The sequence below is a fragment of the Anabrus simplex genome, chromosome 1 (genome assembly GCF_040414725.1).
Source record: "Anabrus simplex isolate iqAnaSimp1 chromosome 1, ASM4041472v1, whole genome shotgun sequence".
NCBI lineage: Eukaryota > Metazoa > Arthropoda > Insecta > Orthoptera > Tettigoniidae > Anabrus > Anabrus simplex.
This window is the reverse complement of record NC_090265.1, coordinates 258,437,708-258,464,462: the sequence shown is the minus strand read 5'-3', so window position 1 is coordinate 258,464,462 and position 26,755 is coordinate 258,437,708. Positions and strand designations below refer to the sequence as shown.

Genomic DNA, 26,755 nt, shown 5'->3' with positions numbered 1-26,755 from the left:
GTTTACAGTGCACTATGTCTTCTGGTATGGGCTATATCAAATTTGTTACTTTCATTGACCTGTCTCAGTCTCATCCTTGACTTTGACAATATGAAAGTGACTGAGGTATGAGTGATACTAGTAATACCATTCTTTATGCAGCCAGTCCCTGTTATGAATGGTGTGAAAATATTGCTCATAGGGTCAGTTGGTGCATGCATTTCAGTGGGCTTGGCAGACTGACATAAAATAGCAAAATAGAGGAAAGCAACGGGAAACTACCTCACTCCTCATTTCCCTAGCACGCCTCTTCAGTGATGCCTAGGCTATTTATGACAGTTGTTGGCAGAGCTGCAGAGGATCAAACCAGCCTTCGGGCTGAATACCCAACATACAACATACATCTTCACACTTTCTCTGTCGATACTGACCAATGTCCACACGGGTTTACACATTAAGACAATCATGAAAAAACCATCGCCAGTTAACACAATTAAACAATATTTCCATGTTAGCAATGCTCGGCGTGATATGGACTAAGCAACAAAAGTCTAAATGCATTATTCTATTATCATAGTCGGTATGGTAAAACTGTATAAAACATAAATGACTGAACTTGTATTCTCTGTAACTTTTGTTACGGTACGTAATACTTTGCGATAGGGCCAATAGGTATTTAAAAAAATTAATTTTAGGCAACTTCCCCTAAACTACCATTTCATCCGGCAAGAATAAAAATTATTTATAACCTAGACTGTAGTACATTATCCCCAGACTTTACATTCAACAATAGACAGACAGCTCTTCCCGCATGTGGGTCAGATAAATGAACATAGCTATGTTGTACCCGCGACTGCCTTCAATGAACAAGTATCGTTTAAGAAATGAAACAACTGCTTTTTGAAGTGAAAAGCTTAATGGCATTAGATGTCTTACATGTAACGTTTATATGGAAATAACATTAATTTACACATATAAAGAATTTATAATGCTTTAAGGAAAGGTAGGCTTTTCCAATTCATTCCCCATGCCTTTTTGTCTACTTAGTCTCCCAGTTCATTTGAGATAGAGTTAAGTAGTAATTTTCTAAACAGAAGAATCACTTTATTGAGTTTATTGTATTGTGCTTGTAAAACTGTAACAAGAAATTTGCTGTCAACTTAAAATCAGTACTCCAGGCCAAAACTCAATCCAGTATGGAGAGAATTTAAAAAAACTTCCCAATTCAAGTGATAAAGGCATGAAATCTAAATGCAAATAATGCAATTTAGAAATGTAGGGATTAGTTGCTAGAATGAAATGACATATTCAGAAATGTAACAGCACAAAAGATAAATCAAGAAAAAATTATAATACTGCAATATATGGCAATGAAGATCAAAATTAAGAGACAGACCCAGTAGTTTCACCTTCAGCATCAAAACAAAGAGAGAGAATTAGTTATGTACCTACTGCCCACTGAGGGACCATCTCTAAAAATTAAGCAATGTCAGATTAGTCACTTCATTGTCTGAACTACTATCTGCGTCTCACGAGAAGCCACGGCAGCTTGTAGGTACAGCACGAGTAACAGATACTACACTCTAAGCTACAAACATCAGTTGTGAAGACTGTGTGAGCTCTCTGAAACAGATGTATGTTCATAATTAAACTGTTCATTATGGAGTACTTATAGCAAATATGTAACTAAAGCACAATTGCACTATCACCTTGAAGCTTCACAACGGCATCTCAATTCGCAAGAGTCATCACGGACGGAACAGATGTTTACTGTCAGGCCTTCTGACTTGAGACAGGCGCTTGCGCAGCAGACATATTAATCCCTCGCACCCCTTTTCCCACACCCACGCGACTTCTCATCAGACCATAGTACAAACAGTTCCTTCCGCTCCGTTAATCGTTCAGAATTCAGAAGACTTGAAAGTATGTTGCAACCTGGCTATATTCCTCCATCACCTACTGGAATAGTTGGACCCCTTCTTGAAGAAATCGATCAAAGTGAGAGAGATGTTTCCAGGATTTATTTGATAATGCAGTTTATATGAGTTTAGATGGATGGTCAAATGTGCACAATGAGCCCACTGTGTGTGTTACAGTGTCCAGTAAAAATGGGAACACACATCTATTCATCACTGTTGATACATTTGGGCACTCCCATGCACACGATTGCTTAACTGAACTTGCAATAAATTCAGTGTAAAGTTGTGAGAGCAAATTAAAGTGCAATGTGAGAAGCTTTATTAGAGACAATACAAGCAATATGGCAAAAATTACGAGTGCTCTCAAAGAAATGGAAGAAATTGATGTAATTACATGTGGCTGCTCTGCTCATATTTTGAATCTTCTCTCCCAGGATCTTACAAAGGACACCTCAAATATAAAGGAACATGTAGCAGAAATTGTGAAATACTTCTGCAATAATCATTTTGTCAAAATAAAATTTAGGAGGGAAGGAGGGCAATCATTAATCTTGCCTCAAGAAGGTTGATGGAATACAGAATGCCTTCAATTTTACATTAAAAACTAGTCACTACTTGTAAAGATTTGTGAAGAAAATAGAGAAAGATTGGAGATTCCATTAAGAGAAAGGTTACTGGCCTTCCAAAAAAAGTAAAATGCTGTGTCAAAACCAAGAGCACTGGCTTTTGGTGTAACCCAGAAAACTGACTGTACCATTAGACAGGCAGTGAAAGTGAAAAGAGGACATATGAAGGAGCACCTGGACTCCATTGAAAAAAAAAAAAAAAAAAAAAAAAAAAAACATACCAGACCTATAAGACATTTGCAAGAAAGATCCAAGGATACACCACACAGAAGTTATGCTTCAGAAAAGAAGTGGCAAATTTGACCAATCAAGATAACTCCAAGAGTTGGCTCAGTACTTCTCTGAGCTACTCAATTGTCTGGAACTACCACTGAGATATCCCAAAGATACTCCCATATACACAAACCCAGAATCTCAACCACCAACAAAAGAAGAAATTCACAGACACGACCTTAGACTCAAAAACAACAGGACATTTGGAGAAGATGGAATCACAGCGGAACTACTAAAGAATCTAGGACCGAACACGCTTGAGGAACTCACACAAATCATCATAGACATTTGGAAAATGGAAAAACTACCTGAAGACTGGAAATGTGCACTCATCCACCCACTACACAAGAGAGGTGACAGGTCAGATGTGAAAAACTACAGAGGGATTTCCCTCCTTCACTTACAAGATCCTCTCAGCATGTCTGCTTCAAGGAGCACAAGAGCAACTTGAACATAAAATCGGCAAATACCAAGCAGGCTTCTGACCAGGACATTCCTGCACTGAACAGATAATAAATTTCAGAATTACACTGAAATACAAGGCAACCAGAAACTGTCCGATCATTTGCATGTTCGTTGACTTCAACGAGACGTACGATTCAATCGACCAACAGTCCCTCTTTGATATCCTAGAACAACAGGGACATGACCCAAAGACTTTAAACCACATCAAGCAAACACTCACTGACACAAAATGAAAAGTAAAATTCATCAGCAAAACATAAAGTCATTTTGAAGTTAAAAGTGGCGTTTTGACAAGGCGATGGACTGTCACCACTCCTTATCAATCTCGTCCTGAATAAAGTTATTACAGAGTGGGAGAAAGAACTAAAAATTCAGAACCACTACAAACCAACTCAACTCAGACAAAAAAAAAAGATGACATCATGATCAGCTGCTTGGCTTTCGTAAATGGCCTAGCAATACTAGCGGACAGTGAAATATCAGAGATCAAACAGATAGAAGTCCTTAAGGAACGTGCTGAAAAAGTTGGGCTACATACTTCATTTGAGAAAACTAAGTTCATTTGTACTAGAATCAACATTCAGAAACTAAACTCAAAATATGGACAGATAAAATGGGCTCCACACTTCAAATACCATGGTGAAATTGTAGAACCAACAGGGTTAGAAAAGGAAGCACAGAAACTTCGCCTACAGAAAATCAAGAGAGCATATTGAAGAGCATGTGATATTTACAAGAAAAAATTCATGTCCACAAACACAAAGATCGGGCACTACAATACTGTGATCAAACCTGAAGTTTTACACATGAGTGAAACACTGGTACTCAACAGCAAAGGGGATCTAGAGAACATTCTGAAGGAAGAACAAAAGATGAGAAAAATTATTGGTCCAGAAAAAGAAGAAGATGCATACAGACTGAAATCCCATAAAGTAACAGAGAAACTGTCCAACCTGACAGCAGATATTAGAAAACTAAGATTGAAATTTTATGGACATGTTCAAAGACTCCCAACAACAAGGCTTACACACAAGATCATGACATACAGCTGAAAACTGAAGAGTCTACCATGCATCCAAGAAGTTAAAAAGGACCTGGAGAAAGCCCAGATAGATATATCAGAATGTATTAGACAGAAACCTGTTATGTAAAGAAGAAAACAGATGGGTAGTACAGCCAGAGAACGAAGTTCCAAGGAGACCAGGAACCAAATGGACTGAAGAACGGAAGAGAGTCCACGGAGAAAAAATGAAAGCCATATGGAAGACCACAAAGGTGAATCATAAAAGCACTGCGTGATCCAACAGGGTCCATACGCTAATAATAATAATAATAATAATAATAATAATAATAATAATAATAATAATGCCTTGGCTATCATACATAAGCGTTTTTATTAGACACCATCTGGCTGCTTGCTCATCAATTTCAATGTTCTGTTTTATTCTAAACCTACTAGATAGCAGAATAAACCAAAACTCTCTTGGGCGTCTAAGCCTGAGTATTAAACAACTCAGAATATGTTTTACATCGATGTGAGCATGAATGTGCATTCCAATTTGCCCAGGAAGAATATGCGAGAACTTCATTTCTATCAATACTTGTGCAATATCAAGAAAAATTTTGATACTTCATTCCAACGATTTTCATCAATGAAGTGATGCAAGGTGTGTCTGCTTTGCAGTGGTGGAAATCTCAAAAAAAATGTCATTGGCAAGCTGGCAATAGACCAAGTTATGCAACTCTTAACAGCTAGAGCATCATCCGCTGGTGTAGAACATGTGTTTTCTACATTTGGAATAGTTCATCCAAAGTTAAGAAACAGACTTCATGTAGACAAAGCTTCTAAGCTTGTATTTTTGTATAAGCATTTAAATAAGGAATGTGACTGAAGGTGAAGAATTAGTTTAGAAATGGGCATGGAGTAAACAAAGTTTCTAGTTTGTGTTTTTTATTTAACATGTTAACAGCCGCAATGTTAAGAAAAATGCAAGTTCCTGGGCCCATACACTTTTTTGTTAATTCGGTCAAATGGTATGATATTTACACAAATATAAAATGTTACAAACGCGAAATTAATATTTTCTACCCCTATTTTTTGTGAGATGTGACTTACGGTTCTTGCGGCCTGAGCAGAACAAATAATGGACCAGGCCATGAGACATGTACCACCCACCTCAACAGCGCTAGTTGCGTTGGCGCAGTTTTGCTGTGTTGTTGCTAACAATGATACATTCTGGTCAGTCGTATTGCTGGTATGTAATAGGAACACTCGCCCACTTTATGGAAAATTACAAAAGTCATCAACGAAAGCTCCAGAAGCTTATTGATAATTATTTATCTGATGACGACTGCACTGAAATATCGGTTACCGATTTTTCAGAAGAATCAAATATAATTTCGGATGAAGATGCTCCCAAAAGAAGAAAAGTATTGAAACCTCACACAAAAAAAGTGGAGACATTTTACCTGTTGGACCTTCTGGTACCTGCTACAATGGAGAGAATATCTCTGAGAGTGAAGCGTACTTTCCTCAAACGTGGTATTGGTACACCAATAGTTGAACGAGTTTGATATTCATTCAGTGAGCTACAGACAGCAGCATCTGGGCCACAACCTGAGACTTCCAGTGATGTCAACATGAGTGAAGTGATTGATAGTGTAGTAGCAGATTATGTGTGTCAGGGTGATTCAAGTAATTCAGAGGATTTAGAGAGTGATTTCAGTACTGTGTCGTGGCATGCTGTTAGCGGTACTCACTTAAAGAACTTTGAGATTATAGGAAAGGACTCTGGTGTCAAACGTACTATATATATAAGTACATAAATAAAGAACCCTATGATTTTTTTCAAACTCTTCACAGGCAATGAAATAATTAATTTAATCATGGTTGAAACAAATCAGTATGCAGCTCAGAAGTCAGCTCATATTACCCCTAAATATCTATTACAAAACTGGAGTGACATGAATGCTGAAGAAATTGAACCTTTTTGTTTTGGGATTCTCATTTGAATGGGATTAGTGAAGCTTCCTAGAATTACAGACTGTTGGTCAAAAAATATTATATGCAGAAACAAAGTCCTTCTGTGATGTCCCGCAATCATTTCAAACTCTTGTTACATCTGATTAATTCCAGTAAGAATGAATGTACTGACGAATCAGATCGATTATGTAAACTTGCACCTCTTACAAAAAAAAACTGAGAGACAAATTCAAGAGTGTATACACTCCTGGACAAAATGTGTGTATTGATGAGACACTGATACCTCTTAGGGGAAGGCTGTCCTTCAAGCAGTACATAAAGAACAAAAGACATAAATTCGGGATAAAATTGTTCAAGCTGTGCACTGATGATAGTTACACGTATGAGTTCAGCATTTACTGCGGCAAAGAATGCAATCCCAACAGAAGTATTCCAACAAAAACTGTTTTGTCACTCATGACATTACTGCTTGATGCAGGGCATACTTAGTTTACTGATAATTATTATACCAGTATCGAACTGGCGCATGAATTATTAAAGCGAAAAACACATTTAGTTGGAACTCTCAGAAGCAACTGACACAAAATCTTAAAGAAGTAACATCTAGAACCCTGAAAAAAGGAGAGAGTGCTGGCCTGGAAAGTAACACGGGCGTGGTGGTCAGGAAATTGAAAGACAAAAGAGATATCCTTCTTCTGAGCACTGCACATTTTGACAGTAAAACCATTGTTCAACAGAGAGGGGGGCAAGTGGAAAAGCCAACGATGATTGTTGACTATAATCTATCAAAAGGGCCTACTCATAGCTCTACGTAGGGGAATAAAATGGTATAGGAAAGTTGCCTTTGATCTGATGCTAGGATCCGCACTTACAAGCACATCCATTGTATATAAGATCGTGACCCAGAGTAAAATATCTGTAACAACATTCCAGGAGATGCTGGTTCAACAACTATTGGGTCTGGTTTGGGGAAATAATGGAGTCAGCAAAAGTAAAAGTCCTGAAGTGCAGCAACTTGATGAAGTGCTCTTAAGAGATGAGAACAAGAAAACAGGATGCACAATGTCTGCTATGAAAAAAAAAAAAAAACAGAATTTGGTCACCAGACTACGCAGAAAAAGCCAATTGAAGGAAATTTCAATGTTTGAATTGTGAAAAAATTTTATGCTTGACATGTTTTTGTGATTCACATAAGCCAAATTAAGTGTAACAAGGGCCAATTGATTTCTTTTGCTTCAATGATGTACCACCATACCATTACTCTTCAAGCACATTTTCAGTTATATTTTTTGTAAATAAATTCCTATATTCTTATTTACATAATTTACAATCAAGTATCAAGTTATTTCTACAGAACAGCATCCAATCTGTCACAATATGGTAATGAACTGTAGTGTTTGTTTTCAGTCATGTACAATGTATCGCAAAAAAGCCTGTAATTAAAATAATTTTTCTTTTCTTTTAAATAAAATACTTACAGGGCGAAACCTGTTTTACCCTTCCTAGACTACCATTAAAATTCATAATAATCTAAGTGATATTTCAGTTTCCTGCTGTTCCTCATCAAATATACCTGAGGTCAGTGCGAGACGTGGCAGATGCGTCTTGTGGCCTAAGATACCTTGGGGACTGAGACATGCATACTGTGTAACACGGTGATTAACATGTTAAAAGAATAAGACATGAGACAGGAAAACTGGTTTAAAAATATGGTGTAATATATGATGCTCCAAATCACAATATTGTTAAAACACAGAATTTAGACTGATCCTTCATTATTCATCTTAGGCACTTAATGAACAATAAAGCATACACTACTTTGAAAATAATATAAAATGGTTAGTAAAAATGTAAAACTGAAGAAAAATAAGGATTTAAATATAAAACATCATTGATTTAGAAGTTTACGATGAGGAATCACGGAAGTTTCACACATTCTACATTATGTGGACATGTAGAAACATTCATAGAAGAGAGAACATTATTTGTCTGTTCCCTGAAATACTTACCTCACATTGAAGAAAAATAATGTGAAAATCAACACTGTGCTTAAACACTAAGGTCCCAGTGTTCCATGCTTTGTGGACGTTTAGAAACATCCATGCAATAAAGTAACCATGGGCGGATGTTTTATAAAAGGAAGTCCTTCCATAAATACTCCATCCATCGTCCATCAAGTTTTAATGGGTTTCATTTAAAATTTAAGAACAAGAATAATTGTGATTGCCTAGATTATACAATAACTTACAAAATTCCAGTATTTAGAAAATTGATTAACCACCGAAACTGGGAATGTATTGCACCATTTTAGATAAGGGAATAATATATTCCCACTTCTACGAATACTAAATACTACTGGACGTTTAAAATTTTCGTGAAATATGGGAAAATTGGATGATGACCATAAACAGGCATCAAGTGTACTTCCAGTTAAATATAAAGAATCAGTGCAATGGAAACAAAACAAAATTTGAAGCCCTGTCATGATATTTCTTGTGATAATCTATAAATTCTAGCATCTCACATTTTTGAGTGGCCATTATAAGTCTGAAGTACAGAGTGTTCTAAAGAAATTCTACAAATGACTAGGAGAAATTACTTGTACGACTGCTTTAACACAAGACACGTGATCGTGTATTCGGTGTACAGCAAATGTTTCTTTCCTAAAATCTGGGCATTTTTTACCAATAAAACCATAAGTTATATAATTTTATCTTTACTGATATAAATTGTCTGAATTGCTGACAATTCCCTCTAAGGTACCAATGATTTATCATTGTATGAAATACCATAACAATATTATCCTAATGATTAAGTTTCTTATAGGGACTCAAGTGCCACATTTAACTGCCTGTACACAAGATATCAATCTTGTTTGATGTAGCAGTTGACTGGAAAATATAGTGATAGCTTATACAATATAAATAACTTCTGTTTTGAGAATATCTAAGTATAGCAATCTTTCAAAGAAATTAATTTCCACTTTCCCTTACAAAGGACAAGTCAACCTCCTAAACGAAAATTGCTATTCTCAATTAGTTCTTCTTTATTTGTATATAACATGAGGTATGGATTTCATTCTACTTACATCATTCTGCATTCCTTGGAAAAATGTAGAATTTTATATATCCTAGTTTTATAATGCAAAAGAGGATGTAATAAGGATACATGAACATAGGCTGCTTCCTAAAAATTTGCGAACACACTAAAAATGGCAACTCTAGAGCTGTTTTTGCAATATAATTATTATTTAAAACCTGTAGACTAATGAGACTCTGCACTTATAAATATTTGGATAATATGCATAGTTAAGAGTACTTTACATACAATAAGTTAACTACTGTGTATACCTCCGAGATAGATGAAGATGATGATAATAATAATAATAATAATAATAATAATAATAATAATAATAATAATAATAATAATAATAAAAATAAATAATCAGGCAGTAGGATACCAGCTTATAGCATTCCTGAAAGTTGAACAGACTAGCAACTGGCTGCAGTATGGGTTTGACAGAAACTCACTTCCGAAATTTCTTCCTGGCACGGTGATGAGCCTCGAGCCCTTCCGACAGCGTCTTCAGTGACTGCACATCCACTTGAGTGAGAGCGTGATCGCCACCAAACCAGCGCACCCACACTTTGCCAGAGGCAGGTTCGGAGGGAGCTGATCCCACCAGCTTGCCTGGCCAGGCAGGGAAACCATGTGCTGCCCCCCATACTAGGTCCCCTTCCGAGAGAGTACCACGTCCCTCAGCTGCCTCAGCAGGTGGGGATGGTTCTGTGTGCGACACGGATACCAACTGTCAACTTTTGAGTTACCAACTGGTTCCCAAAACTTCATCCAAATTCTAAACTCACTCAATCTCATCAGCTAACAATGATCATTCTAAAACTGACCAGATATATAGTTTATGATTCAATTCAAGATATGCTAGTAAATACATAGCTGATTTGTTATGTACATAATAGTTCAAATCAACATTTAAAGATGAATGTTTAGCCTGATATATCTTCCTAAATTGGGAACAAGATGAAGCAGTTGGCAACCCATTCTTATATTCCTTCCTCCACCATGTTAATGGTATTAGTTCACTCAAGAAGGAAGTATGAACAATTTGGACATTTTAAAACCCGGCCTTTATCTTGGGTAAATGCTTAAAAAATAATATAAGATAATTAAAAAAAATAAAAAAAAAGAATGTATGACCAATCCAATGCCAAGCAGCAGCTGCAGTGCACATTCAATAAATGCAGGATGGGAGAAGAGACAATCCATAAGGAGAGGAAGTTGTCAGAAAGAACCAAGCACTCAAGTTTCACTTGAACATGCATGCACCCTTTACCCCCTCACTCCTTTCTTCCCAGTTGTGATACCATTAACCATAAAACATCATCTTGAAAAGTTTTGTTCATATTAGCCAATTCATTTAAATTAGAATGATGTTTTAGATAAGACTGACTTCCAGTGTTATTTCGAAAGGTAAGATCAAAGCATTTAATGTGAAAGTTTGTTTCTAATCACACTCTTCATACACTATTTTCCACAAAAAAGAGGTATTTAAAATTACATCATCTTCTCCCTCACATTCATACCTAATAACTTTCATATTGGAACATTCACTAATGCTGAGAAAGTTTCAAGTTTTACATATTGTTGCTGACAGCATAGTAAAATGTCCTTTCTCCTACTGCCTAAAACTAATTGAATAAACTCATGTACTGTATATGAAAATCGCCACACCATAAACCAAGCTTGAATAGCATGTGAAACTTACAGTAAATGCAAAGCAGCATATGACAAGCAAGTGATTAGAATTGCAAAGTAAATTTGCTTTCCTAGATCCAGCAGTGCCCTCTAGGCTGTCAAGTTTGGCTTATAAATATGAAGGCTCTTGAGGAGCCAAGCAATTAGTGTACCAGATTCAATAGGCTGTAAACCTTTCTTCAAGGGAAACCATGCCTCGCTGTGCTAAAAGGGCACAGTATAAATAAACAACCCCTCACCCAATGGCACAACAGCCCCAAAGGGCCATGGCCTACCAAGCGACTGCTGCTCAACCTGAAGGCCTGCAGATTATGAGGTGTCATGTGATCAGCATGACGAATCCTCTCGGCTGTTATTCTTGACTTTCTAGACCGGAAGTATAAATAAACAGCAGAATGTAAATGAGGATGAACAATAGATGGATTTTCATACTACAACATTTGTCCTTGAATGGGACATAACATCATAACAGTGATGCAAATGTGGAAACAATGGACTGATGACAACTGGGCATGCCAAACATCCAATAGTAGATCACAAATCATCACAATATTAAAGGATGACAGATATCTTGTGGGCATGGCAGTGAAGGATTATACAGCTTTACCGTAAGAGTTCACACAGTGGTGGAGGATTGTAACAGATGTGGAATTATCTCCTTCTGCTGGTTGACAATGTCTGCTTCAGAAAGACCTGGTTTCATACACACTTCTTTGTGGCAGACTCCCTTGATCCTTGATATCTTGGGCAACAACAGGGTGGTGAACAAACACAGTGCATGCAGATTAGCAACACGTGCTTTTGGATGAGTTTACTGTTTATTAGTCAAACATGGAAGGACTGATGATGTGGTAGTGAGCTATTGTTCTTTATTGTTTAAAAGTGGAGAATAACTGACTGTTCATGTTGTACTATTGATAACTATTGTTATTAAGTTTATTAGCAGATAGAGGACTCTCTTTCAGAGGCAGTGCAGCCCTATTTCAGGGAGTGGCGACTCTCCCTATACAAGGACACCCTAGCCCAGTGTGTTCTAGCTGGTATTGGTTCCAAGATCAGTTGTGACACCTGTCCTCCAATGGAGCGACTACAGAAGACGTCTATTCTCCATGTTACAAGCGGCCTGAAGAAATCGCAGGCAACAGCTCTAAAATGGCTTTGAGAGTAGCAATGTCATCAAAATAACAGCCTATACTTAAGATGGTACAACGAAACCAGCCCTGGAAAAGGTTAAGGCAGACCCTGCAGGTGACATACAAAAGTGTGAAAAGTGGGCAACCGGAAAACATCACCATAAAAATGGGGATTACCAACAAGATGATGACACTGATCAGGAAAGCTGCACTATTCGAGCAGTGCAGAAAAGGCAAGAAATGGAGTAGGGGTGATAATTAAATGAACCCTTGAAAACTATGTGGAAATGATGCATTGCATAAGTGATAGGATAATCAAAGTTTGGATGAGAATGCAAAATGGAATGAAGGACTTGGACTGCAATTGCACACACCCCAGACTGCAAACGGCGAATATGATATTAAGGAATTCCTACAAAAACCGGAAAGAGAATTTTTACTGATGTGATAGTGATGGGTGACATAAATGCACACGCGGGTAACTAAAAACTTAGGAAGGTAGAGGTAGATGGATATAGAAAAAGAAATTACGAAGGTGAAAAATGTTTGTGAAATAAATGGTTTGATCATGGCAATATGTGGTTTAGAAAGATGAACAGTATGAAAATTACAAGATAATTATGGTTAGAGTGAGACAAAGACAGTAATAATTGATTACTTTCTGGTTGTAAAATAAAACTGCAGGCAGTTACTGGATGTAACAGCTTTTCCAGGAGAAACATTTGATGGAGACCATCTAAGTAGTGGTAGAAACGATGAAAGTGGGAGAAATGGGAAGACTAAAGGAGACAAGAGAGAAGAAGATAAATGTATGTAATTGAAAGGATTAAAAAAAGTGCAGGAGCATTTTCAGGAGATCGTGAAAACATTCCAGACACAGAATTAGAAAGTGTGGAAGAGGAGTGGTTGTTGTGGTGATTACAGTTTTAAGAGAAAGTACAACTAGGCAACCATTCTCTATTAACACTAATCAGAGTAAAAATGGGAAAAGTCCGACACTTCGAAGAACGAAGATATCGCCAAAAGAAAGGGAAGGATCACGAAGGGCGTGAAAATGAAAGACTCCCTATGCCTCGCCAACCTAAAAACATCAAGGTCGGAAAAGGACAAGAGTTGACGAAGGTAGGTCAAATAGGGAACATGAAAGCGAGGAGACTGACAAATAAAAGTGGAAGTAATAGCAGGCTCAACTAGGGATACCGTGGTCGCCAAGCCTTGGTCCCAAGTTCTGAGGCCCTGGTCCTCCTTTTAGTCACCTCTTATGACAAGCAGGGGATACCATGGATGTATTCTACCACTCCTACCCACACAGGGAAAAGTGGAATGGTTAAAGTTTAGAAAGGAGACACCATCATGGAATGAGAAGATGAAGGAAGCAATGGGAGAAAAGAAGAAATCATGGCAAGAATGGAACAGTGAAAGGAATTATCAGGAAAGTAAAAGGAGATAGTGGTAGCTGAAGAAAAGTTGGAAGAGACTCACGTGAGAAAAGGATGACAATGTTAATGGGAAATAAAGAATTCTGCATGGGCTTATGGAGAGTTATTAATGCAGAAGAGAATGGAAAAGATGGTAAGAGTTTTTGCAGATGTATCAAAAAAAATTCTGCAAATTTTGGGGTAAACAAGCAAGTTCATAAAATGTTACAGTTTTATGTATAACTGACATGCATTAAAATACTGTGACGAGTTGGCGGGGTAGTAAGATAAATGAACACTTTAACACTAGACTGGTAGCTTCTATACTAAGATTTGTTAACTAAGCACTAAACTACACAGGACTACACAAACTTTCGCTCAAAACACACACACAATTCGCACGCTCTCTCTCTTTCTCTCTCTGTCTCCCTTAGTCTCTCGCTTGTTCTCATACTACAGATTATTCTCACAAGCTAAATAGTTGGGTCACAAAGTCACATGTCACACGCACTTGCACCCAGAGCAGTGTACACTGTATTTCAAAAGTGGCCGCACACTACACAGTTCTACATTCACACACAAGGTCCCACGTCGCCCGACTACATGTTCTCTCCTTCGCCATCAGTCCGTACTGTAGCACGCTAGTCCGACAATCACGGCAGCTCATGCACTTCACAGTACTGGCAGTCACTCACTGACTGAGCTCACGACTGAACTACACCAACTCCCATTGCGGCAAGTCACTCCTGTCTTATATATCTGCGCCAGTCCTTCCAGAACAGTCCGGATGCTGAATGTATCCAGGAACCTCGCGAGATAGAAGACTCCAGGTTAATCGTCTTGTAATTTCCATAGTCCTATACAGCGCTACCATGAACGGAAGTGAGAGGTGGCCGGTCTAGCACTTAGGCCTTGTTTGTGACTGGCGCGGTCGAAGTATAAGCGGGTGGCCCGATACGGTGACGCCCCCAGCCCATAGCAAGTTGGCATGGTGAGGCTATAACCATTATAATACTTATTTCTGTACCTAAATACCTACATACTTTCCAAAATGAGTACCTTTCAGATAAACATCTAATGCACAAAGCTGACATATTTACATTGTGTAAAAACAATTAAATGCCTCTTTAAGTTCGTAACTTCCACTCACAATACACGTAAACAAATCATCACAAAAAGTTAGTGTTAAATGTTCTAAATGTAACCAAAATGGGTACCATAATGAAGCAATGAACTGCAGATATAACTGGTTGAGTGGTACAAGTTTGCTATTCCTGCACATGGTAAATTTGTTACATACAAGTGGACTTACTTTAACTTGAGACCAGTGGCGTATACCGAGGGATACCAAGGCTATCGGTGAAGTCCAAACATCAAACGAGACAATGGAAATCATAAAGCACATTATAATGTAAGCATCTGGCACATCGTTCCATTTACAAAACTTGAAAGCAATGAGGAAAAATGTTACTCGTAATTCTGAGTGCAAGGCTGCGGAGACCGACATTGCAGCCCTGGCGGTATGTCTCTCTCCCCTCGACTCACCTCGCGCGGCTTGCTGCTGTATATCAGAGAGGTGAGGGGACCGAGGGGATAGGTATGCAAAGCTTCGGTTTGTCAGATCGCCACTGCTAACCAGGGAGAGAGAGCAACCATGTGTTCCTTATCACCTCATAATTCTGACTTAATTATATAGATAATGCTAGTATTTCACTCCTATCTTCTACATCCTTGTAGGAAGACACTGCAATGTCTGCTGTTATAGGAGTAATATCGTTTTATTTTTATATGCAGATCTGCTAAAATGAAATGTAATCTTTCACGTTTAATATTCTCTTTTGTTGTTTGGAATCGAACCCGTGATCATGGGTCGGACACCACCACTGATCTACCAAGAAAGCTAATAAACCAGTGAACGACGTGTATGACCGCTTGTAATGCTGTAAAAATCCACATGTTCATTTGATGATGATGATGATGATGATAATAATAATAATAATAATAATAATAATAATAATAATAATATGGTGCATAGCCTCTGGAAAGGCTTGGTAGTGACCAATGAAGATGAAATGAATGGCAAAGACGTCATAAACACCCATTTCCAAAGCAAGGGGAATTAACGAGTACGAGGAGGTTGATTCCGAGAATTGAACCGGGGCTATCGAACCAAAGGCAAACATTCTACCCATTTAGCCATGAAGCCGGACTTTAAATTGTAACCTGAAGCTACCATTTCCACTGATGAGGTGTTGAGTGGCAGTAGCAGAGGCCAGGGCAGTAAGTTTTGAACCAGCATTGACAACACAGCAAGCTACTCCGGTGGCACAAAACACTTAAGGCTCGACGTTCACTAAACCAACTATCGAAAAGGAGTAACCTAGTGGTAGCCCACCTCTTGATCGCAGCGCACGCGACTGCTTGAGACTTAAAATGATGGCCGATGGCTGCATATGCATTGGACAATATAGTAATTAGAGGTATCATCCACGATGCACTGTCCAGTGCCATATTGGCCAAATGCTGGGCATGATTGAGTAGCTATCATTCACAATCTCAGCTACTGCATATTGAGGGTAATCTCGCAAGCAACTGATAGATCAGGGAAGTCGTAGAGGTGTAAGTCATACCCTTCCTTTAGCACACACCTGACACTACATACTAGTAAGACATACAACAACGCCCGAGCACATGTTGTCAGAAATGTCCAAGGTTCAAAGCACAGTAGGTATGGCTCTTTGTGGCCTACCTTTGCCTATTGAACAGGTATGAAATATTTTGGTCAACAACTAATCAGTCAAAATCCTCCAGGAATCAGTATCAATGAACTGTGGACTCTCACACAAGCAGCCTAGCAGGCAATTCCCTAGAAAGATATCCTACGTCTCTTTTATTCAATGCCACACTGCATAGCAGCTTTCATTGCAACTCATGTAGGTTTCACAAAATACTGATGTTTTCCTTCATATTACTCAAAAACCTTTTAATCATTCATATATCAGTATACCAGTATTAATATGTGGAATATTTCTTCTGTTCTCATGTAATCATTAAATTAATATTACACTAATGGAAGAGGAGCACAACGTGCATCAATTCGAAAACAAACTTCTTCCATCCTACTCTCCCTTTGGGGAGGTACCGTAGGATGGGGGGTGTGCGTGCGTGTGCGTGCGTGTGCGTGCGTGTGTGTGTGTGTGTGTGTGTGTGAGAGAGAGAGAGAAGTATTTGGTGAAATGGAAATAGTGCTTCTTGTCTTATAAAAATGCCTCATTAAAAACAATTGGAGGTTTGTATTTTCACCTAAAATGTTCAATTCCTGGCTGGGTAGAGAATTTTGACCTTCATTGGTTAATTCCAATGGCCCGGGGGCTGGGTGTTTGTGCTATCCCCTCACACACCACACATAACACTATCCTCCACCACAATAACATGCAGTTACCTACACATGGCAGATGCCGCTCACCCTCATTGAAGGGCCTGCCTTACAAGGGCTGCACTCAGCTAGAAATAGCCACACAAAATTATTTATTATTATTACCTAAAATGTTGAATATTCTTTAACACTAGAAAGACTGTACCAGCTATTTTGACCAATAATAATGTTGGATTGCCAAATAAATCATGATTTTATTTTAAATCTCCTGTATTTAACAAACTGCCTGCTGTCATTTCTTGATGGATACAATACTTCTGCATCCATCTCTTGGCACTGTGACAATATGGAAGCTGCTGGGGTATGGGTGCAACTGAACAGCACTGTCTGGTCCAGTGAGGAAAGCAATGGCAAACTACCTCGCTCCTCGTCTTGCCTAGTACGCCTCATTTTGGTACTGCCATTGGTTTTTGTAAGTTTTCCTATAACTGCATAGCCTTTGGTGATGCTATTTGAGGATCCAGCCAGCCTCTGGGCTGATGACCTAACAGGCACATTTAAGAACTTTTAATGAACTACAGCAATTAGCGTTCCCTCAAACATTCAAACTTATATTGAATCTATGGAGAGAGTTATTAAAGTTATCTAAAGGGAACCCCGCTGATCATAATAACCAGTGCACATTTTGAGAGTTAGATGTCTCAAAACTTCGACGTATGCAACCCAGGAGAACGCAACACTAATAACAGTCATGCCGCATGTCCCTAGCTGCAAACAATGATATTTCATGCCATCTGTACATTATTTCCCTATCACAGCTGCCTTCCATCAGCCTTACTTCATTGTGTGTGGAAATGTATATCACAGTCGAGCTATGTAAATCTGCTGTTCACCGAGCTCGATAGCTGCAGTCGCTTAAGTGCGGCCAGTATCCAGTATTCGGGAGATAGTAGGTTCGAACCCCACTGTCGGCAGCCCTGAAAATGGTTTTCCGTGGTTTCCCATTTTCACACCAGGCAAATGCTGGGGCTGTACCTTAATTAAGGCCACGGCCGCTTCCTTCCCACTCCTAGCCCTTTCCTGTCCCATCGTCGCCGTAAGACCTATCTGTGTCGGTGCGACGTAAAACAACTAGCAAAAAAAAAAATCTGCTGTTCAGTGAAATTCAGCATTTAATATTACCACAGCATATAAACATTTTCAATTAGATGTTGAATTATTGCATTATTTATTGTTTACACTAGATATAGAGTCTGAAGGTGAAGAAAATAACTGTAATAAAATGACTGCTGTAGGAAATGTTGATTATGCCCCTTCTGCATCCCATCTAAAAGAATCATCTGAGTCAGATGATGGTGAAAATGGTGAGAGAGGGGGGGGGGGGGGGGGGAGTTTAAGCAGGACAGGAAGAAGGCAACAACTTTAATATACGCTACCGGAGCTGGAATTACCGCGGCTGCTGGCGCCAGACTTGTCCTCCAATGGATACTCTTTAAAGGAGTCCTGTATCATTATTTTTTGTCACTACCTCCCCGTGCCGGGAGTGGGTAATTTGCACGCCTGCTGCCTTCCTTGGATGTGGTAGCCGTTTCTCAGGCTCCCTCTCCGGAATCAAACCCTGATTCCCCGTTACCCGTCACAACCATGGTAGGCGCAGAACCTACCATCGACAGTTGATAAGGCAGACATTTGAAAGATGCGTCGCCGGTATGAGGACCGTGCGATCAGCCCACAGTTATTCAGAGTCACCAAGGAAGTTATATCCTCCCATAGCAAGCTGAAGTCAAATTCCACTGGAATTTCTTGTGGAGTCCACCACCCAAGTTCCAGATACAAAAAGTACATTATTCTTATAGCCCGCATGGTGGCCATGATCGTTAAGGCGTCAAGTCTATGTGGTCTGACACCATGGATAGCCGGTTCAAGCCTTGTTGGTCGGAAAAATTTTCACCATCAGAATGTTGGCCGGCAGAGTAGGAAAGGTGGTGGTATACAATTTCTAATCACTAGATTGTATGCCACAAGCCTGGATTCAATTCCAAACCTCTTTGTAGTGTTCATACGGAGTGGGGACATATGGCACTGTTAATGGTGACTCATCCATCAGATGGAGACATAAAGATTTGAGCAGATCCATTGGTCATATTCAACAGGAGTAGGCTACGTGTTGACACCGGGTTTCAACCCTCTCCTTACCTCATTATCAACATCCCACATCCAGATGAGCAGGTTGCCCATGGTTGTCAAATAGGAAGACCTGCACCAGATGAGCCAAATATGTCCTCGGACACTCCCAGCAATAAAAGTGACATTCTAGTGCAATTTATTAATTAGACCTTTAAACCTATAAAATTGAATTAATTCCAACCTGTATGGTCCTTTTAGGTAGACGTGTAATACCGGGCCTTCTAGTGTTAAAAATTATGGAATGTACATGAATATGTATTACTACAGAGAGAAATTGTTTATGTACCACGAGAATGACAATAATAATCATTAACCCAGGGTGACATTTTGAAAACGAGATTTTCTCAAGCCAGTCTGGTGGATCAGTTAGAATAACTTACCTCAAAGCTTGAAAAATTAGTGCTTATTTACTGCTCAGTCTGACTTATACACAAATGTATCTGAGGTCAGGCTACTGTCTCATATTTCTGAGAATAAGAAGTCTGATTTTGTTCATGCATAGGTCATGTTCCTGGTGAATGAAACTGTAGGAAATATTTCCTATTCAATCACTTCCTGATGTAGGAGTGATTTGATTTTTATCAGACAAAACATATTATTTTCTACAGGAGTACTTCATAGAAAAGAAACATAAAACCATTAGCAGCCTAATCAGCAAAGTAATTCTTAAAACTGTCTAAAGCAGTTTTTGTTTATAAAATAGCATATTCCCATTCCTCAGTAAGTAATAAATCATGCTTTTAAGACATGTTTGTCAAGTGCAATTCTAATATACCAAAATAAATTTTGCTATTTTAATAAGGACTAAAAAGCTTTAAAACTCATAAACACAGGCTGCAAGACATGCCACCAAAGTCAGATAAAAAATAATGCACATAATGATCACATTATTTACAAAACAGGAAACAAATCAGGAAGGAACAAATATGTACAAGGAGATACATGCTGTGTTTACATTTAACAATCTTTCACATAAAGCTGTCTCCACAGTGCTTTACAATGATTGGACAATTTTAGGGAAATGTTGAAGAAATTACCCTGAGTTCAGAAATGTGCTCCAAAGACAATTTTTTTTTTTTTCTTTCCTGGGCCTTATTCCAATTATCTGGGTTCAGCACCTGTGCAGATTGAGCCTAGTTTTACGCCTGGATGTCCTTTTTGACACCAACTTTAAATGGAGGATGTTGTATTCACTATTGTTTATTTTATTTACTTTATGCCTTTGTATGTGGAAAAAGTTAGCACAAATGGCCCATGTATTTCTGTGTTGGTTGTTAGTGTGATGTGCTGTATGTAAATGAAGATTTGTATGATGACTATCACTAACACCCAATCCCCACCTTAGAGGTATTAAAAGAATGCAGCTAAAATCCCCGATCCAACCGGATATCAAACCCAGGGTCCTATGAACTGGAGGTCACTACGCTGACCATTCAGCCAAGAACCAGATGAAAACAAGTCAATACCACAAAAATAGACATTGTTCTGATTTGTGATTTGAGAAGCTGAAATACTAGAAATGATAGTATTTTGGGTTTATGAAGTATGAAATGAGAAAACTTGCTGGTAAAGTTGATGTTTCACAAATATCTTCCTCAGAAGAAATCACAACAATAACAATAACAACAACAACAATAATAATAATAATAATAATAACAATAACAACAACAAATTTAAATAATATTTCCAATGGCAAATCTCTACCATTTTTTAATATTACTGGCACAGTAAGGGAGTATGGTAATGTTGAAATGCTTCACATTCCTTCATCCACAATGTGAGTAATTCTGCATGGAGAGATTACACATAAAAAGGGAAGACATAGTCCCACAATTTCTGGCTGCAACCTTTGTCATTCGCTGCAGAAGAAAAAACTAGTAATATTTCTTATAGTATTTTCTTTCCATGGAATTGCTTGTTGTACTCTTGTTATTGTTGTTGTTGCTGTTGTTATTGCAGGGTAATTATGATTTAACACTTTATTATCACTTATAATGTTAAGCTAGTAGTAAGCTCAACCTATAGTATTGTAAACTGTAGTGTTAAGCACTGGAAATACTCAAGTTGTATGTGTGTATATGATGGTGATGGATTTAGAATGTTAAACTAGTAGTATACATACATACATTATCATTATAGACTGTTATGCCTTTCAGCGTTCAGTCTGCAAGCCCCTGAGAATTTACTAAACGTCGCCACAATCCTCGATTTGCAACTAGTGTTGTGGCCTCATTTAGTTCTATACCTCTTATCTTTAAATCGTTAGAAACCGAGTCTAACCATCGTCGTCTTGGTATCCCTCTACTTCTCTTACCTTCCACAACAGAGTCCATTATTCTCCTAGGTAACCTATCCTCCTCCATTCGTCTCACATGACCCCACCACCAAAGCCGGTTTATGCGTACAGCTTCATCCATCGAGTTCATTCCTAAATTAGCCTTTATCTCCTCATTTCGAGTACCCTCCTGCCATTGTTCCCACCTGTTTGTACCAGCAATCATTCTTGCTACTTTCATGTCTGTTACTTCTAACTTATGAATAAGATATCCTGAGTCCACCCAGCTTTCGCTCCTGTAAAGCAAAGTTGGTCTGAAAACACACTGATGTAAAGATAGTTTCGTCTGGGAGCTGACTTCCTTCTTACAGAATACTGTTGATCGCAACTGCGAGCTCACTGCATTAGCTTTACTACAACTTGATTCAATCTCACTTACTATATTACCATCCTGGGAGAACACACAACCTAAATACTTGAAATTATCGACCTGTTCTAGCTTCGTATCACCAATCTGACATTCAATTCTGCTGAATTTCTTACCTACTGACATCAATTTAGTCTTCGAGAGGCTAATTTTCATACCATACACATTGCACCTATTTTCAAGTTCCAAGATATTAGACTGCAGGCTTTCGGCACAGTCTGCCATTAAGACCAAGTCGTCAGCATAGGCCAAACTGCTTACTACATTTCCACCTAACTGAATCCCTCCCTGCCATTTTGTACCTTTCAGCAGATGATCCATGTAAACTATGAACAGCAAAGGTGAAAGATTACAGCCTTGTCTAACTCCTGTAAGTACCCTGAACCAAGAACTCATCCTACCATCAATTCTCACTGAAGCCCAATTGTCAACATAAATGCCTTTGATTGATTTTAATAATCTACCTTTAATTCCATAGTCCCCCAGTATGGCGAAAATCTTTTCCCTCGGTACCCTGTTATGCTTTCTCTAGATCTACGAAACATAAACACAACTGCCTATTCCTCTCGCAGCATTTTTCAATTACCTGGCGCATACTGAAAATCTGATCCTGACAGCCTCTCTGTGGTCTGAAACCACACTGGTTTTCATCCAACTTCCTCTCAACGACTGATCGCACCCTCCCTTCCAAGATGCCTGTGACTACTTCGCCTGGTATACTAATCAATGACCGGGCGAGTTGGCCGTGCATGTAGAGGCGCGCGGCTGTGAGCTTGCATCCGGGAGATAGTAGGTTCGAATCCCACTATCGGCAGCCCTGAAAATGGTTTTCCGTGGTTTCCCATTTTCACACCAGGCAAATGCTGGGGCTGTACCTTAATTAAGGCCACGGCTGCTTCCTTACAACTCCTAGGCCTTTCCTATCCCATCGTCGCCATAAGACCTATCTATGTCGGTGCGACGTAAAGCCCATAGCAAAAAAAAAAAAAAAAAACCTAATCAATGAGATACCTCGATAGTTTTTGCAATCCTTCCTGTTTCCTTGCTTGTAGATAGGTGCAATTACTGCTTTTGTCCAATCTGAAGGTACCTTACCAACACTCCACGCAAATTTTACTAGTCTATGAAGCCATTTCATCCCTGCCTTCCCACTATACTTCACCATTTCAGGTCTAATTTCATCTATTCCTGCTGCCTTATGACAATGGAGTTTATTTACTATCCTTTCCACTTCCTCAAGCATAATTTCACCAACATCATTTTCCTCCTCCTGATGAGCTTGGCTGTTTGCAACACCACCATGATGATTTCCTTTTACATTGAGAAGACGTTCAAAATATTCCCTCCACCTCTCCAGTGATTCCCTGGGATCTATTATGAGTTCACCTGAATTACTCAAAACACTGTTCATTTCCTTTTTCCCACCCTTCCTAAGATTTTTTATTACTGTCCAGAAAGGTTTCCCTGCTGCTTGACCTAGCCTTTCCAGGTTATTACCAAAATCTTCCCATGACTTCTTTTTGGATTCAACAACTATTTGTTTCGCTCTGTTTCTTTCATCTACGTACCAATCCCTGTCTGCCTCGGCCCTTGTTTGGAGCCATTTCTGATAAGCCTTCTTTTTACGTTTACAGGCTGCTCTCACTTCATCATTCCACCAAGATGTTCGCCTTTTCCCATCTTTACACACAGATGTTCCTAGGCATTCCCTTGCTGTTTCTATTACAGCATCCCTGTATGCCACCCATTCACTTTCTATATCCTGAACCTGCTTACTGTCTACTGTTCGAAACTTCTCACTAATTATATCCATGAACTTCTAATTTCCTCATCCTGGAGATTTTCTACCCTTATTCGTTTGCAGACAGATTTCACTTTCTCTACCTTAGGCCTAGAGATACTTAGTTCACTACAGATCAGATAGTGTGTATCATCGAAAAATCCCCGAAAAACTCTTACATTCCTAACAGATTTCCTGAATTCAAAGTCTGTTAAGATATAGTCTATTGTGGATCTGGTACTCCTATCCTCCCATGTGTAGCGGTGAATAGCCTTATGCTTGAAGAATGTATTCGTAACAGCTAAACCCATACTAGTACAGATGTCCAGCAAACGCTTCCCATTCCCATTAGCTTCCATATCTTCCCCACATTTACCAATCACCCTTTCGTATCCTTCAGTTCTATTCCCAGCTCTCGCATTGAAATCGCCCATTAGCACTATTCTATCCTTGCTGTTGACCCTGACCACGATGTCACTCAATGCTTCATAAAACTTGTCAACTTCATCCTCATCTGCACCTTCACATGGTGAATACACGGACACAATTCTTGTCTTAATTCCTCCCACTGACAAATCTACCCACATCATTCGCTCATTTACGTGCCTAACAGAAACTATGTTGTGTGCAATGGTATTCCTGATAAAGAACCCTACCCCAGACTCTGCCCTTCTCTTTCTAACACTCGTCAAGTACACTTTATAATCTCCTATCTCTTCCTCATTATCTCCCCTTACCCGAATATCACTTACTCCTAGCACATCCAGATGCATCCTCTTTGCTGACTCAGCCAGTTCTACTTTCTTTCTTCCATAAGCCCCATTAATATTGATAACTCCCCATCGAATTCCATTTCATTCGCCAAGTTGTTTCCAGGGAGTCCCTCGCCTGTCAAATGGGAGTGGGACTCCATTACTCCCATAGGTCCGAGGCTTGCTTAAAGTGTTCTGAGCTCGGTAAATTCATGAAGCAGGATGCTGCCCTACTTGCACATAGTCCAAGTGAGGATCTCTCCTCTAACGGGTTATGGACCACCGGTAAATTGTATAGTCCTAGCCGCCTGAGCACAAGGAGGGCCACGACTCAGAATATGTCCGCGATGCCCACTCCCATTCCATAGCAACTGGTATCCCGACTCTCAGGACCACTTACTAGGCCACTCAGCCGTTGCCCATGGTTCACGAACTAGGACGTATTTCTTGTAATATTTTCTTTCCATGGAATTGCTTGTTGTACTCTTGTTGTTTGTTTGCCTGTTGATGGATAATTATGTTAACTTTACTTTATTATTACACTACTGTAAATGACCATTGCCATTGGGATATTTCTCATTTGCGATGTATTTCTTAATAATAATAATTTAAAAAATTAAAAAACAATGTCTTCCTTTTATGTGCACTCTATCCACGTGTACATATTCCTGTTGCTGCTCTCCATCTGTTTCATATTTACTCCATATATATATCACTCATGTTAGCTTTCTTACCAGAGTACCAGTAATGTAATTCATATAACTGGCACTACACACCAAGAAGATCAAACAAGACCCTAGTTTATACTTCAAATGGAAGAAGACATAAGAGCCTGCTCACAAGGTCCAAGCCTGATAATAACTGATTTAGTCCAAATTAATAACTTGCCAAACGAGAATAACATTAGAACGTAGCATTCGAGAGTCAGTAGGTTCGAACCCCACTGTCGGCATTCCTGAAGGTGGTTTTCCAAGGTTTCCCATTTTCACACCAGGCAAATTTGGCAATTGTAGCTTAATTAAGGCCACAGTTGCTTCCTTCACAATCCTAGCCCTTCCCTATCCCGTCATCATCATAAGACCTATCTGCGTCTGGTGCGGCGTAAAAAAAAAAACCTCTCAGATCTAGCTCAAGTGAGAGAAACTAGTTGTTGGCCTTACATTAGAACCATTTTTATTGATAAGTATAAGGTTGCAGTGGAATACTGTGTGATAGTAGGAAAGTGTTTGCTGGTGAATTCATAGGGAAATGGTAGACCTGCCTATACTTACCACTATGATCTTCATAATTTTTTTTGTACTGGAAGTACTACAGTATACATGATACATCATTACACAATATATTCTTTTTGGATATTGCTAGCCTGGTACAGTCCCGTAGGGCAGACCCTCCGACGATGATGATTTTTCTTTTTTTTTTTTTGCAATTGCTTTACGTCACACCGACACAGATAGATCTTATGGCAATGAAGGGATAGCAAAGGCCTAGGATTAGAAAGGAAGCAGTCGTGGCCTTAATTAAGGTACAGCCCCAGCATTTGCCTAGTGGTGAAAATGAAAAACCATGGAAAACTATCTTCAGGGCTGAAGACAGTGGGGTTGGAACCCACTATCTCCTGGATGCAAACTCACAGCCGTGCACCACTAACCGCACGGCCAACTTGCCCAGTCGACAAAGATGAACTGTGTATTTTTTTAGTGAAGGACAATGTTACGTGTGGTGTATGAGTTGCAAAATGTAGGGGACAGTACTAACATCCAGTCCCCGAGCCAAGGGGATTAACCATTTAAGGTTAAAATCTCTGACCCGGCTGGCAATCGAACCAGTGGGCCTCTGAATTGAAGAGAACTACACTGACCATTCAGCCAAGAATCAGTTGATGTGAGCCTTGCACACGTTGTAGTAGCTCTCAAGCAAACCATGTATGTACTTTGTTTATGGCACAAACCCCAAGCTTATTATGTTCCTACAATTTATTGTATAAATTCCCCCAGACACATAGCGTATGATCTGAGATGGCATTTTAACACTTCAACTATGCAGAAATCGGTCTAAATATTGCAAAGAAAATGACAGGAAATTCAAAGCCTGATAGACCAAGAAATCTATAATACCAAGAAGTCAAAGTTGAAGTACAGATAACAATTTGGACATTGAAGAATCAATGGTGGACAAAAAAGGAATAACTTGAAATGCAGAATTCAGGCAAAAGTAACACCATCAAACTTGCTTATAACCCATCAACCCAAGGTTTAAATCTCCTGCAATCTAAAGAGAGCACTCAGCTTCTCAAAGATCTTCCATTAATCTCTTTTGAAGAGAACACTTTAAGGAACTCTCAAAAGGGAATTTACACACTGATGAGAGTATCTCTGCTAAAATTTCTCAA

General features: G+C 39.0%; 1 protein-coding gene across 1 annotated transcript in view; it reads right to left on the bottom strand.

Moving 5' to 3' along the window:
* LOC136862995 (methyl-CpG-binding domain protein 5/6 homolog sba) overlaps nucleotides 1-26,755 on the bottom strand; it is a 775,494-nt gene that overhangs the window by 14,023 nt on the left and 734,716 nt on the right. The window contains exon 11 of the mRNA XM_068225835.1: nucleotides 9,776-10,031. Within this exon, the coding sequence (XP_068081936.1) occupies nucleotides 9,776-10,031 (256 nt within the window). The remainder of the gene's footprint in view (nucleotides 1-9,775; nucleotides 10,032-26,755) is intronic.